Raw genomic sequence first — 15,391 nt, 5'->3', positions numbered from 1 at the left:
TGCAAGTTGGTGCTTCTATGAAGTTCATACGTCATAGTTCAACCTTTTGAATTCATAGTCAAACCAGATGATTTCATAGTCAAACATTACTGATCGATAAGACAAGACAATGTACTTGTCTGCAGTTCATAGTTCAACTTTTTTAATTCATAGTCAAACCAGATGATTTCATAGTCAAACATCACTGATCGACAAGACAACACATTGTACTTGTCTGCAGTTCATAGTTCAACTTTTTAAATTCATAGTGAAACCAGTTCATTTCATAGTCATGCATACTTGTCTGTAATTAAATTTCTTCTATAAATGGGTGTAAAATCACTCCATGAAATTTATCTGTGAAAGTAAGTCATATTTGATCGAATAAATCAGGCGAATGGCATACTACAATTGCGAAGGTGAACGTGTCATTAGGATATCGGGTACAGCTAAAAACCCAAGAAGATTATTTTACGCTTGCCCATATATGGTATCATGATCTTAAGTTCCTTGATATTTACACCCTCATATTTTTATGACAACTATTCTTATTGTCAATGTTTAAATTTACAGGCATCAAAATGCGGGTTTATCAGTTGGGTTGATGAAGAGAAGGACCAATCGTCTATGGTAATAGCTAAAGTAGCTAACTCTAATAAGCACTTTCAATCAGAAAATAAGAAGTTAGAGATAGCCTTGGTTTGTAGTTGGGTGTTGTTTTTGGCAGTTATTGTTTACAAGTTGTAAGCTTTTTAATATTTTTTGATAGTTTTGAAGTTGTTACGTCAATAAATTGTTGTATTTGTTGTTATGTTTAAAGTAGTGTAGTTGTAACGTTAAAACAAATGGTGGTGTCGTTGTTATGTTGTAACTATTGAAGTTATTAGTACGTCATTAAATTGTTGTAATTGTTGTTATGTTTAAACTTTTGTAGTTGTAACGTTAAAACTAAAATTAGACTAATGGTGTACTCGTTTGTAGTTGTAACATTAAACGCTTAATAATCAAATCCAACATTCAATTATATATATATATATATATATATATATATATATATATATATATATATATATATATATATATATATATATAATCCAACTACATAGGACCAAGACTCAACCCCCAATAAATTTTTGTCATCCTTTGGCGAAACTCTAAAGCTGCGTTTCTTGGGTCAATAAGTTCACGTACTGGTTGGTCTGAAACTGATTGTTCCATAAACATACAAACAAAAACAGCGCAATCTCCCAACTGACTACTTTGTTGGGGAACATTTGTTTCCAAAATGAATTTCATATTTAATGGAATCCTTGGGATGTTCCTCCGGGCCCAATAGTTAATCTTGTCTAAATGATCTATCACCCGAGCTTCAAATTTGGTAAAGGTTCTAGAGATGCACAAAACCCGAATCCGATCCGAATCCGGTCAAAATCCGATCCGGTTCCAACCAAAATCCGAATCCAATTCTAATCTGATTTGAAACCGGTTTAAACCGATTTTAGTGGGTTTTAATCGGATTTTGGGGCAGATTTGGATCCGGTTTTTAGCGAATCCGGTATCAAATCCGATTTGGAATATAGGATTAGGATCCGATTGAAAATCCGGTTTTAAATCTGATCCGATCCGGTTTGGTCAAAACCGGTTTTGACCCAATCCGGTTTCGGATTGGATCCGGTTTTGAATAGTGAAACCGGTTTTTGTGTGCATCTCTAAAAGGTTCCATCAGAGTTGAATTTTTCATAAGCCCCCTACCGAGACTGTCATAAAGATGGACTTCCATTGACTCCAATCGTAGTTCCCCAAATAACCAGTGATTAGGGAATGAATGAATCGGCATTAGGACCTGTCCAAAGTTAAAAAAAATATTTATCTTTACATATCACAATACAAAAACAAAACGAAATTAACGAAATTAATTTCAAAAAATAAAATTCATTTTACCGTATCCACATTCCACCAAGCAACCATGAAGTTGGGGTATGTAGTAATACCAGACATAAACGCCCTCCAATCGTAACCATCCTCAAGATAATGGCAAGCAAAAAATTTTGAAGGCATTATTGTATGTCGGTCGCTATCAATTCGTCTCTCCATCAGTAGTCTATACCAAATGGTCATATGCTGCAAAACTTATGGTACTTTTGTTATTAACTAATAAATAAAACACAATTACAATAATAAATTAAAAGATATTTTACCCCTGCTTCCAACCATCTGTCGTGTGTATGCCCAAACAACGCACTCCAAAAATCTCTACCTAACACCAAATTGTACAAACGGTGCTGCACGTTATATGAATGAAATAAATATTTATGTATCACAACCTCACCGCCTGCTACATAAGGTTGCAGGCGCAACACCGAGAAGTCGTGAACAACAACAAGTGCTGGAGGATGAACGGGGCTTGTTGATTTGGTATCAACCTTCTTCTTTGGTCTTCTTTTTTGCTTCGGTGTCGTGTGCAACTAAAACAATATTGAAATGTTTAAATCTCTATCTTTCAAATAATTCACATAAAAATAAATTTCTATAATTACGATATAAGCTTTTAAATTGAGCGAATACCTCGGTGTAAGGAGTATACATATACTTTGATGGATTTCGAGCCCTCGGTCCATAGGGTGTAACTTCTTTGCCATCAAAACCACAATCATCATCATAATATACATTTCCCGTATTTATTAATTCTTCCTCCGACACCTAAATTAATAAGAAATAATCTTTAATTAAAAAATGTATGGATCTACTAAAAAACAAAAAAATAAATGTAAGTATAACAACCTCTTTAGCTTCATTATCATCAATATCAAACACATCATCATCGAATTTGTTCCTACTACGACTCGCATTGTCTATCCTCTCCTCCAACTCCTACATTAAAATTAAGACATTATAATTATTAACGAAAGACACATTAACATTTAACAATTAAAATCGTAATTGTAATATATATAATAACCTTATCGTCTTCAATATCACAAAAAACATTTTCATTTGTTTTATTTTTTATTCATCCCTTCATCTTTTACAACCTACATTTTCAGCTATATAATATTAACAAAAATTTTCAAATATATAAACAAATTATATAAAAAACGTAGCGTGTAACTAACCGGTTCACCAAAATTTGTTTGGAATACTGCAGGTTCCTCAAAACTGATGTTCTTCCATATATCTTCATTACCACTTCTTCTACAAACACCCCAGTAGGTTCTCGGTTCATAAACACTTGTTGCTCCAATGCATGTAGCCATTTCAACACCTCCTCTAAGCTAGGTTTCCCACTACGTCAAACTCTACCGTGAGAGCGATCACTAGACGACATACTAGACGAAGATTCGTCTTGTCTTCTAAAATGGTCCCGTACTAGGGATGGAACTGAATTCCGTTGACCATATAGATACTCTTCCCATGACATATAATAACAAGATGCCATCTTGTCACACCCTCGGCCGCCGGCGAAAACTCCGAGGTGCGCGACGTAAATCAGTAATCACAGTTATTAAACATACATTGAACAATACAAATATAATCTTCTATTATTACCGAAATAGAAATTACATTGACAATGACTATTACTAAATCGTGACATACGCCTACATCCAGCGTTTACGAAGATATAATATAACTAGCGGAGAGTCTTCTGAGTGAACACTTCCGACCTGCTAAATAACCTAAGAATACATGCATTAAAATACGTCAACAAAATTGTTGTTGAGTTCTACAGGCTTTGACACGGAGTATTTTTATACCCAAAAGTGTTTGATAAAATTTTAGCTGGTAGACCAGCTTTTATAAATGTTTACTTTTCTATTAAAAGTATAAAATAATTGAGTTATAACAATGTGTTATGACTCATTCATAAATATCATTTGTTCAAATCCAAATGTACAAAAGTTGGAAAATACTTATAAGTAATTCTGACTTATATCAAAATGCATTTTTATATAAAGATTTTGAATATCAAATTATATAAAAATAGGAAATGTTACTCTTTGAGAGAACATAAAATAACAAACTTTACTCTTGAAACCTTATACAAGAATTTGTATCATTTATATGAAAAACTCATAAGTATTGAATTTATGAACTTTGTAAAATCGTGTCGTGGCAATAATTAAGTATTATCTGACTTAATTTGAAAACTGACACTTAACCGGTGGGGCAAACTCCTCCCACATAAATATTGTGTTTTCTTATAAAAACAAATGGTTTATATAAATAACTTATTTTATGTAAGTTAATAAATCTTGTCGAGCCGTGGCATGATATTAATTAAGTGTTATCTGACTTAATTTTTTGTACTGACACTTATCGCTTTGAGTCACAAGCTATCCCACTAAATACAGTTTCTTTCAACTAGAATGAATGAACATAAACCTCGTATAAATCCAATATCGATTCTATACGGTAACGAAACAAAACTGGGATTTTATAATGAAATCATAACCGAACTCGTGACACTGTACTTTATTAATGCACCGACACCATAATAAGGCGCGCGTGCTAAAGTCATTCACCCCGTTGTAACACGCGGTAATGTTCGATAATGCTAACGTCAGCGCCAAAATTCATCTCGTCAGATGTAGTTGTAGCTAGCAACTCCAGGCGGGCGGTCGTACCGTATAAGATCAAATAATATGACACTTATACCCGACATTAGTCGTTCCCTCAAGGATTAACGGTTATATATTGGAGAGTTTCTACTAAGTATTGAGATCTTAGCTTTCGCGAAACCCGGAATAGTTTATAATGGAAACTCAAACGTATCGGATCTGGTATTCGGAATAGGTATGATAAACCTATAGAATAGGTATGATGAACCTATATGGAATAGGTATGATAAACCTATATGGAACATATGGAATAGGTATGATGAACCTATCTGGAATAGGTATGATAAACCTATATGGAGTAGGTATGATAAACCAATATGGAATAGGTATGATAAACCTATCTAAAATAGGTATGACAAACCTATATGGAGTAGGTATGATAAACCTGTAAGAAATAGGTATGATAAACCTACATGAAATAGGTATAATAAACCTATATAATACATTCCAAATTCATTGGATATGTAACATTATTCACCGTTTAGGAAAACGATAACTGAAATTCTTATAACTTCAAGAATTTATCATACTAGATACGGTTTTGATGTTGTGTTAGCATAATAGCTAATTTTTGAATTTATCCAAGTTTGGATCGACCGTAGATCTACATTCCCCATATTTTATATAAATTATGTGAGAATATTTTTAATACATTTAATTTGGAATAAAGATAGTCTTTAAACACAATACTCGACAAGTATTTATTTCGTAAATAACGACTCTTAAGTCCTGAAGTCGATCATGTCATTTATTACGATAAGAATAAATAACTGATATAATGAAGTTATATTGTTATAATTAATATAAAAATATATTAATAACTTCTCAATTCATCTTTACATAATCTTATATATATTAAAAGTTAAATCTTAAAATTTTAACTAATAATTATATAATTTCATGAATTTAACCTTCCATCATTTATGGCAATATACTTTCATTCTATACACGGATAATAGTTTTGGTCATTATTATATCGTTCCATGCTTCCATGAGATACTTTATCTTATACATGTAAAGTCATCATTCATGTAACTTATAATATCAACATGTGTTATTATAGCAATCTACTTATAATCTTAAGAATTTTCTCAATATCCATATTTATATTTCACGTAAAGTATAAATATATCATATTTTAACAATCTATTTTAACTTAATAGATTTATTGGTGATTTATCACATTTTTAGATTGCTATATCATAAACTTTTGACCAATAATAAAGTATGATGTTATTTTGTATATAAAACTTGAAAATCATCAAACTTTAATAGACACACATATATTCTCCCCCAAATATTAAAATCATAAAAGAGAGGCCGTAGAAATTCACATTCGATGCGTGATCTCGATCCCGATTCGCTTGGTGAAGCTTCACGTGAGAAATCGCAATTTAACAATTCGTGAGCTTTGAAACACTCTCGGGACCGTTTGTATTAATTTTAACAAAAAGGGGCAGCTTTGTGATGATTTGAATCATAAGTAATTGGTTTTGGTTATTTAAAACAAATGAAGGGCTGGTTTGATTTAAAATATGTAAATAAGGGCTGATTGGTCACTTAAACACCAAAAAGGGCTGATTTGGTAACATTGTACAAACAATATGGCTGTTGTTGATTAAAATTTACAAATGGGATTGATTTGTAATCACTTATACAATTGAGGGGTTGATTTTGGTAAGTGATTAAAACAAAGGAGTTTGGGGCTTTTTATGCCCTCGTCTGATCGATTGAACGGGAAGAAACACGAACGAAGCGGGGAAATCAGGAGGCAGAAATCAAAAGGGGTCCGATCTCCGGCGATGGCTGGAGGTTGGGAGGAGGAGGGGGCGTCGGCACTGCAGGCTCTGGCGGCTTTCTTTTTCCCCTGGTCCGATTGATTGCAGCACAAGAAGGAAAGGAGTGGGAACGGAATTGAAAGCAGCGACGAAGGGTAGCCACACAACTCCGACGACCCTGTGATGGTTCATGGTTCTACCCTCGTCGTCGGAAATCCCAACCCGAGGGAACAAGACAACAGCAGCAGACGATGTTCAAGGAGGGCACCGGGGCTTGATTCGATTGAAGATAGAAGACGAAGGCAGAGATGGCGATTGGTGACTGTCGTCGCCGACCTCGGTGGTAAGAGGGGCTGCTTCGGCAGCTCCTTGTCGTTTCTTCTTTTCTTTTTCTGGCCCGATTGACAGGAAACACAAAAGGAAATAGGGTGAACAAAATTTGCTGCAGATGGGGTGTTTGTTTTGCTGGGAAATCAATGAGAAGGAAGGAAAATGAGAAAAGGGGCTGTTGCCCTCTTGACTATCGGAAAAAACGCCACCTTCGGTGGGGTTTTCTTTATGGAAACTGAAGGAGAAGGAAAGAAGGATTGAACATGTCATCACATCAATTTCAGAGGGTGTTTGTGGCGTGTTTTTCACATCAAAAGAAAGGGGAAGAAGCTGGAATGAAAATGGGACAACACCTATCTTTTTGGTTGTTGATTTTGCCTTCAAAGAGAAGAAACGGAGAGAGTAAGATCAAGATTAGATTGAGAAAAAGGTGAGAATATTTGCTACAATCTTATTAGATATAGGATAGGATTGTACCATTTGCTATCTTTCAAAGATTGGGTTGTACCAAAATATATCTGATGAGATTACATAGCATGTGCATGGAACTTTCATAAGAGGTTAATGAGAGGAGGGGTATGCGTGTGTGTTTGTTATGAACGAGAGTAGTGAGGGATTAAATTCAAATGTGGTCATTATAGTATGATCTTCCCAAATATATCCTAAATATTCGTTTGTATTTAATATGTAACTGGGGATATTTGGGGGATTTTAAAGGCACCCGAATAAAAAGTCAAAACCACCGCTTCAAAACTATTGATAGTAATTCAATTAAAAAATTATTATATATGTAATGATTCAATTAAAAAATTATTAGATATGTAATGATTGTAGAGATTATAACCGTGTCCACTTTTCAAAAATAGTTTCATGTTCTTTTTAGAATAAATTACAGAAATGGTCCTTGAGCTTTCGTCTCATTCACAATTTTGGTCCCTAAATTTAAAAATTAATAGATTGCATACCTACGATTTATAAATATTACAGTTTTGGTCCTTGTTTCGTATAAAAATAATAACTTATTTTTTCTTTTTCTTTTTCATTTTCTTTTAACAATTTATTATTAGTATTATTATTATTATATATATATATATATATATATATATTGTTATTTATTCTTACCTTTATTTATTCATATTTGTTTTTAAGGTTTAATTTTTTTTAAATATTTTTGCTGTCATATTCGAATATACGATTTAATATACTTTTTTTAAGTTTTGTTCGCTCACATTATATAATGTTTTTTTAATATATTTTGCTCGAATAAACAAATTAAAATAGAACCTCGGATAAGTATCAAACATCAAATATAATTATTTAATTTTTTTATATGTTTTTCGTTTACATCATTCGTTTATATGTTTTACTTTTTTTATTCAGCTTTAATAGGTTTTATTGTTACTTTTTAAACGAATAATCTTAAATTAAAGAAAAAACAACTATTATACCGCAATAACAACTATATTTTTACAATTATTTGTTAAAAGAATAATCTTAAATGAAATCTACCACTTGTTAATACTCATTAAGTATATACTGTCTGAAATACTAAAAAAATTCCCCTTGTATTTTAATTTTAATCCTATTTCTTTTGTTAAAATAAATACGTAGAGAATTTTTTATTATTTCAGACAATATATACTTAACTAGACGAATTCTCATGTTACGCGGCGCAGGTTAAAAATATATTGTTAAAATATTGAAAAATATATGTTTAAAATGGTTATTTATTGACATTAACTTTGACATAATATGTTTACACTAATATATATATATATATATATATATATATATATATATATATATATATATATATAATCTCAACTATTTTAAACAATATTATAAACTAGGAAATAAGATATTTTGTTTCATATAATATTAATATTTCATTTGTCGAAATATATATATATATATATATATATATATATATATATATATATATATTGCGAGGGATTCTAAAGACATTATATATTGCATAGATTAAAAAATAAAAAAAATACAAAAACGGCGTTAAGACTGATTGTACTAAAAAAACAAAAAGGAAAATCGCAAATATTAGTCAAAATAAAGTTTTAATGTTGTGTAATTTAATAAGTTATTAAATAGGCAATAATGATTATAAATGTCATATGGGTTTGAAAAGTCAAAGTGGTTTTCACTTTATAAAATATGGTTTTGACCTTCAAATCCGGATGTGAATAACAACACCCGGGATATATGTGTAAGTGTGAAGTATATATATATATATATATATATATATATATATATATATATATATATATATATATATATATATATATATATATATATATATATATATATATATATAGGGAAAAGGGAATATACATTACAACCCCACCTAAGCTTAGGTACTAAACCTCTTGAAAATACATTGTTTTACTATATAAAGATTACGGTTAATGGATTCACGATTAATAATTCAAGATCGACACAATAGGGTTTAGGGTTTAGGGTTTAGAGTTTAGATTTAGGGTTTAGGGTTTAGGGTTTAGGGTTTAGATTTAGGGTTTAGTGTTTAGGTTTAGGGTTTAGGGTTTAGATTTAGGGTTTAGGGTTTAAATTTAGGGTTTAGATTTAGGGTTTAGGGTTTAAATTTAGGGTTTAGTAATGTTTACTTGGGTGAAGTAGTAAACGATAATTGAGGAAAGAAAACAGGGATGGTAAAACGATAATGAAAGAAAGAAATGTTGTGGAGGATGATATATTACCAAGTGAAACCAAACCGGGTATAACTAGCATGTTAAAACGACATATTTTAGAAGTTTAGTACCTAAACTTAGGTGGGGCTGTAATGTATATTCACTATCCTCATATATATATATATATATATATATATATATATATATATATATATATATATATATATATATATATATATATATATATATATACTAGGTTATAACCCGTGGAAACCACGGTTCATATTTTATAATTATTATATATATATATAAAATATATATTAAATATCAACAAAAAGTTGTGGCGTAATTTGGATTGACTCAAGTGTTGCAGTCCTAAGAAATGCCTTCAAGGATAGCGAAAAGAAGCTTGTAAGATTCCTAACAGATGCTTTCCTAGTTATTGTTGGATTAGGTGTCTAAACCCATAACTATAATTGGTATGTACTTGAATTGATAGCATCACAGTCCTTTTGGGTTGCCCTCAACCTAGCAACTGGACAATGAAATTATGAAAGGAGAGATATTAATTTATAAGATTAATAAATTAATATATATAAATGATTTATTAATATGTTAATGGATTAATATATTAATTAGAAATCATTATGTTTAATTAATTGTTAGCCAGAAATTAATCAGAATTGATTTTGGGGTTAAAAGAATTAATTATAAAGTGCAGCAACTAGTTTGCAATTAACTGATAGTTGAATGGAAGGATCCAGAACTCCCTTGGAAGGGGGTGGACGAAAACCCTAGGGGAAACCCTAGAGAATTCGTCCAAGGGGTCCAAGATAAGGCCTTGGGTCTTGCTTAGGCCCTAAGCAAATGATAACTAGGGTTTTCCCTAAACCCTAGTTCCCTCAACTATTTAAGGAGCCTCCTGGCTCACATTTGAGGACACTGATTTCTTTGGAAGAAACCCTAGCCGAAATTGCATACTCTCTCCATCCTCTCTCCTCCAAGTTTCCTTCTTGCTAGTTCTTGGGTGTGATTTCATTAGAGGTATTACATTTGTGGTGCTAAGCTTCCAAGAAGATCAAGATCAAGATTAAGAGGATTATCAATTGTTTGCTATAACAATTGAAAGGTATGTAACTCCTAAACCCTAGTTTGTTAATTTCGAAATTAGCCTCTCTCCTCTAGGGTTCTTGTTTTGCAATTCAAAGTTATATGTTCAATAATTAAAACATAGATCCAAAGTAGGTTGCATGTGAACTTATGAATTGTTTTCTAGTTTATTTGTTTTACCTAAAACCCATCAGTTATACCCTTTGATATATTGTATTTACAAATTAAAAATAATTCTATACTTAAAAAATATCATAATGCATAAAAAGGTAATCTGATTATGGATAATGTATTGTAGCATAAGAATATTAGCGGGTTACAATATGTTTTTGGATTTATTTAATAAAAAGGGAAATTTTTTTAATTTTCCAGAAAATAAGATATTTTTAAATTTTCAGTAAAAATAACAAATAAATATTTTATAGTATATGCAAATCGAATTAAAATAGCCAGGTCCTTGTTAAAAATGTATTTAGATTAATTTAAAGTTTCATTTCTTCCTATTACAACGATGTTTTTTTTTAAATGTCTTGATACTCTAAAATAGCAATGTACTTTCAAAGTACATTGCTATAATACACAAAATCCTGGCTGTTTGGTCATTTTTTTTAAAAAAGCAAAAAAACAGAACAAAAGCGTAGGAATTTGCTATTCACTGCAAGAATAACATATGAACACTCGATTTTTAAAGGTCTAAAAACAAAGAAATGGTGAACTAAAAACGTACACATAAACATATCCCTTTTCTGAACCTTTTTAATCATAAGATGTTTCTGGATGGATTAAAAAGTATGTATGCATAGAATGCTAGTTTTCAAAAACATCCATAGCCACCAGGCTTTTTCTTTTTACTTCAATTGTAAAGGGTGAGGTGATTGGGAAGTAGTGACCAACAGAATACCCAATTTTATCAACCAAAAACTTTGCAGAGTTATTTACTTTATGATATCTTTTTGTTTTTATTTGGTAGCTATGTCATAACATTTGGTTCACACAACTCTCCTGTAGATGTGATTTATAATCACTTGGATGCAAGTCATTATTTTATATTTCCATGGTTCCAATAAATAATTAATAGAATTAAAAAAAAAGTATAAAGAAGTTAGGACTTAATAGAAAGCCTCATGTCGTTTTTTTTAAGTCATTCATTTGCTATTTTAGCATCAAGTAAAAAAGAAACACATATAACTTAAAATTTTAATTATGTCCCCATTAAGCAATAAAGAAACAACAAAAATATCATTTTAATTAACTATATCCCCATTTAGTAATAAAGAAACAACAAAAATATCATTTTTTCTGATAAGAGATATGTCATTTTTTGGTTTTTTTTCAGACTATCTATTTACCTGCTATTTTCGTATTTTTGCCCAAAAGATAGAAAATTGACGATTTGTACAATGCTATTTTCAACACGGCTCTTAATGATAGAAAAATATCCGTAGTTGACCATTTAAAGTGAAAAATACAAAATTGGTACAAACATCAGAGAATATAAATAATTGTCCATGTTAAACTTAAAACTACATAAAGTACGTTGTATGATTGGTCCTTGTTAAACTTAAAACTACAAAATTGGTACACACATCACAAAATATACATAATTGTTCCCTATTAAACTCAAAACTACATAAATTGTCCTTGTATGATGGTACATTTTCTACACAAATATACAACTATAACAAAAGTAGGATGTAAACTCTTTTGTTTTATTAGTTTTTCTTTGTGTTTCAATGTTCTAAATATTGACAGGTTTGCTTCGTATAAATTATAGCGATGTACATTTGAAGTACATTGCTATTTTATTGGATTTTATAGCTTCAAGAAACTGGCAAAATAACAACGTACTTTATAGAAATGTGTTATTGAATGGCGACTCTTAATGAGAAATAAAGATCATATTTGACCATTTAAGGTGAAGCAAAAAGAATGCTATTTTTTAGAAAGTAGGTCAATTTTATCTTAAACTCATGTGAAAGTACAATGCTATTTACTGAAAAAAAAAATTGTACTTTCACATGGCTTGTGAAATTGGAGTTTAAAGCAAAGAATTGGAACTTGGTAGTCAAATTTGATTATACAGGTAAAGAAATTATTGTATGTTCTTTAAACACTAATTGTTCTTTATATTTTCAAAGTACAATTCCTTTAACGAAAATATGAATAAAAACTATAATGATAAATATTATAAACATAAAAAACGAAACATCAAAGTACTAACCTGTTGTTGCTTGTTGTTTGTCTTTGTGTTATTGTGGTGGAAGACGTGAAGAAAACGAAGATACTGAGAAACATAGAAGAGGGACGATGGATATATATGAGTCAAAACGCTTTTTTGATGTAAAAAGGTAAATACTATTATACATACCTGATTTTTTCGGATTCATATTCAGTGACACGATTGAAGGCATGTTTCCAGCCTAAGGTATTTCAGTTACCTGATTTTTTCCGAAATCTTACATAAAAATAAAATTGTTTCTAGAAATCTTGCCTAAAAGGCATATTTTTGAAAAAAAAAAGAATAAATAGCAATAAGCAAAAAACAAACCATCAAATACTTGACATCAATATTAAAACAACCATGGCCTCACTATAGCATCATTGCGTTTCTGAATATGTAAAAGTTAGAGCTTCCTATCAATGTTGATTTATGTGTTTTATAAGCTTGTAACAAATGGCACAAACCGAAGAAATTTCAATTATAAAAGTAAATAATATAGAAATAACTTTTGTTTATTATAAGAAAAACAAAATAGATAGAAAATCATACCATGATAGCACTACTCCACATAATGCTATCAAACCACATTTAGGACATAAAAAATAAAACTTATCATTTAGCGGAAAATCAAACTGAAATGTAACATTTTATAAAGGTAAAAGAAAAAATAAAAAATGAAAAAAGTTGAGATATTCATAATGTGTACAAACCTGTAGACAACAATCGTTCCAAGAAGCTTGTAACGTAAACATCCAGCCTAAGAAATAATAAAAAAAAAACCATCTGAGATAAACCTTGAACCTTTAATCTAAATGCCAAATAGAAAGTATCACAATCAATTGTTACTTATCACCCATCGTATTAGTAAGAATACCATAACATCAATGATAGGAACAATAAAAATAACAGAAATGTTAGTGGCGATGACATAAGAGTATGCTAAAGAACTTCAAAAGCTAAAAGATGAATTGATTCTAGAATCGTACAAGTAAAAGAAATACATAGTAATTATCAGAAACGGTACCTTCTTAAAGTGTCTTGCTTCACAGATTCAGATCCATATCCCTAAATAGATCCACGATTCAGAAACCCATGATGATCATATAAGTGTGACGGTGGTGAAGGAGGTGGTACATGGAGGAGAAGGAAGAGCAGGGGAGAAGCAGGTATGGACGTAACAGTTCCATCTTCAATGTCTTCCCTTTTCAAGAGTTGTAAACACATACAAACACATGCATACACACCACACTGTTAGACAAATTTTATAAAGAGAGATAGAGACCTGATTGTGAAACCATGATGTAGAACCGGATCCATGAAGAAATCCCTGTGAGAAGAAAAAAAAATTAATGACAGAGGGGGTTCAAGAAGAGAAGGCAGCGACAGTTTGTGTTGGTGAGCGCTACCTCGAAGCTAAATAAAAAAATCAACATATTATTCACACTTGGTAAAGAATATATGAAACCTCGAACCCTAAACCATATGATTTTACCTCTTTTCAGAGAAGATCTTTTAGTTTAAAGAGGAAATCGAACCCATATTTTTTTTCTTTCAAAAATCATCCTCTGTTGTTATTATGAATGAAACCTTAACAGGTATCAATGGATGTAACCAGAATCAAAATCTTTATAGGATTTGAGAGAGAGAAAAGATGAGAGTGTTTTCAAAATCAGAATTTCAATGTCAGATTCATTCAAAGAAAATGAAGGATGAAGCAAGGTTCGTAGATTGTAACTTAGGGTCAATGAAGCGTACCTGAATCGAGGTTGCAGTGAATGTGAAGATAAGGGCCAGCCATGGGCAACTGCTTTGCCTCGAATTTTTCAGCAACCGAGATGGAGATGGAGAAAAAGTAGGTTCTATGTATTTTACAACCAAATGAAGTTAGGGATTTTGAAATTAAACTGTAGACTGATTCAAAGGATCGAATTTTGGGGTGAGATTTGGGGAAAGATATGATTGAAGATTTTGAAAATTAATTATGGATTGATTGAGAGGAAATTCCATGAGCGGGAAAACATATAGTAGAGGGTGCAAAAGAGGTACACGTGGTATGTTTTGGGCTTAAAAAGATGACAAGTGGGCAAGTCAAAGAGTATTTTATTAGAAGATAATAAAATAATAATAATATAATATAATATATATATATATATATATATATATATATATATATATATATATATATATATATATATATATTATTTATGGGTTCCATGTTTTGCAATTATCTTGAGAATACTTACCCATCATATAATTTCTTGGTTATTTTTTTTTTATTTAAGTGGCGTATATATATATTAATCATATGCCAAACACATACTACATATCCATATATATATTTATTTTAATTATAAAATTACATCATATATTTATATTTAATTATTTTTATAATTATAAATCATACGAGTAATTTGAGTATTTATAACGATTATTTTTCGTATAAATCCTTGGGCAATCGTTCCTTTACTCGTCATGCGCGTTATAATTGATTATAATATACGTGATCCATACCAATATGTACATAAATACATTCTTATAACAATTTCCGTCAAGTCATGGATCGATTTTCACCAATTGTTACACATTTCATCATCACTAGGTGACATTTTATTTTTTGGTCGTTGTCCCTCCTAAAAAAAATTAACATATTAAAAATGCATATACAAAGTGTAATGAGGAATTTTTTAAAATTAAAAT

The 15,391-nt window shown here is 30.6% G+C and overlaps 1 protein-coding gene and 1 long non-coding RNA gene across 2 annotated transcripts; both read right to left on the bottom strand.

Annotated features, from left to right (window-relative positions):
• Positions 1–1,082: 1,082 nt before the first annotated feature.
• On the bottom strand, positions 1,083–3,561 carry LOC145125907 (uncharacterized). The gene is made up of 7 exons (XM_079061314.1): positions 3,093–3,561; positions 2,939–3,011; positions 2,761–2,850; positions 2,545–2,679; positions 2,178–2,444; positions 1,921–2,100; positions 1,083–1,822 (listed from the first exon to the last, which is right to left on the bottom strand). The coding sequence occupies exons 4-7, from the start codon at positions 2,563–2,565 to the stop codon at positions 1,562–1,564; spliced, it is 729 nt and encodes a 242-aa protein (XP_078917440.1). The 5' UTR covers positions 2,566–2,679; positions 2,761–2,850; positions 2,939–3,011; positions 3,093–3,561; the 3' UTR covers positions 1,083–1,561.
• Positions 3,562–9,879: 6,318 nt separating this feature from the next.
• On the bottom strand, positions 9,880–14,657 carry LOC145125814 (uncharacterized). Its single transcript, XR_013716159.1, has 6 exons — positions 14,450–14,657; positions 13,719–14,021; positions 13,405–13,451; positions 12,842–12,911; positions 12,695–12,757; positions 9,880–9,898 (listed from the first exon to the last, which is right to left on the bottom strand). It is a non-coding gene; the product is annotated as an uncharacterized LOC145125814 (long non-coding RNA).
• Positions 14,658–15,391: the final 734 nt, after the last annotated feature.

The sequence above is a fragment of the Lactuca virosa genome, chromosome 7 (genome assembly GCF_052849685.1).
Source record: "Lactuca virosa cultivar CGN04683 chromosome 7, Lactuca_virosa_CGN04683_v6, whole genome shotgun sequence".
Taxonomy (NCBI): domain Eukaryota; kingdom Viridiplantae; phylum Streptophyta; class Magnoliopsida; order Asterales; family Asteraceae; genus Lactuca; species Lactuca virosa.
The sequence above is the reverse complement of the archived record's forward strand: the minus strand, read 5'-3'. Positions and strand labels throughout refer to the sequence as shown.

Coding starts and splice junctions, on each gene's coding strand:
- LOC145125907 (XM_079061314.1), bottom strand. CDS start 2,565: ATGTATACTCCTTACACCGAG. Junction 2,445..2,544: donor TGTATACTCCTTACACCGAG/GTATTCGCTCAA, acceptor ATATTGTTTTAG/TTGCACACGACACCGAAGCA. Junction 2,101..2,177: donor ACAGATGGTTGGAAGCAGGG/GTAAAATATCTT, acceptor TAAGTTTTGCAG/CATATGACCATTTGGTATAG.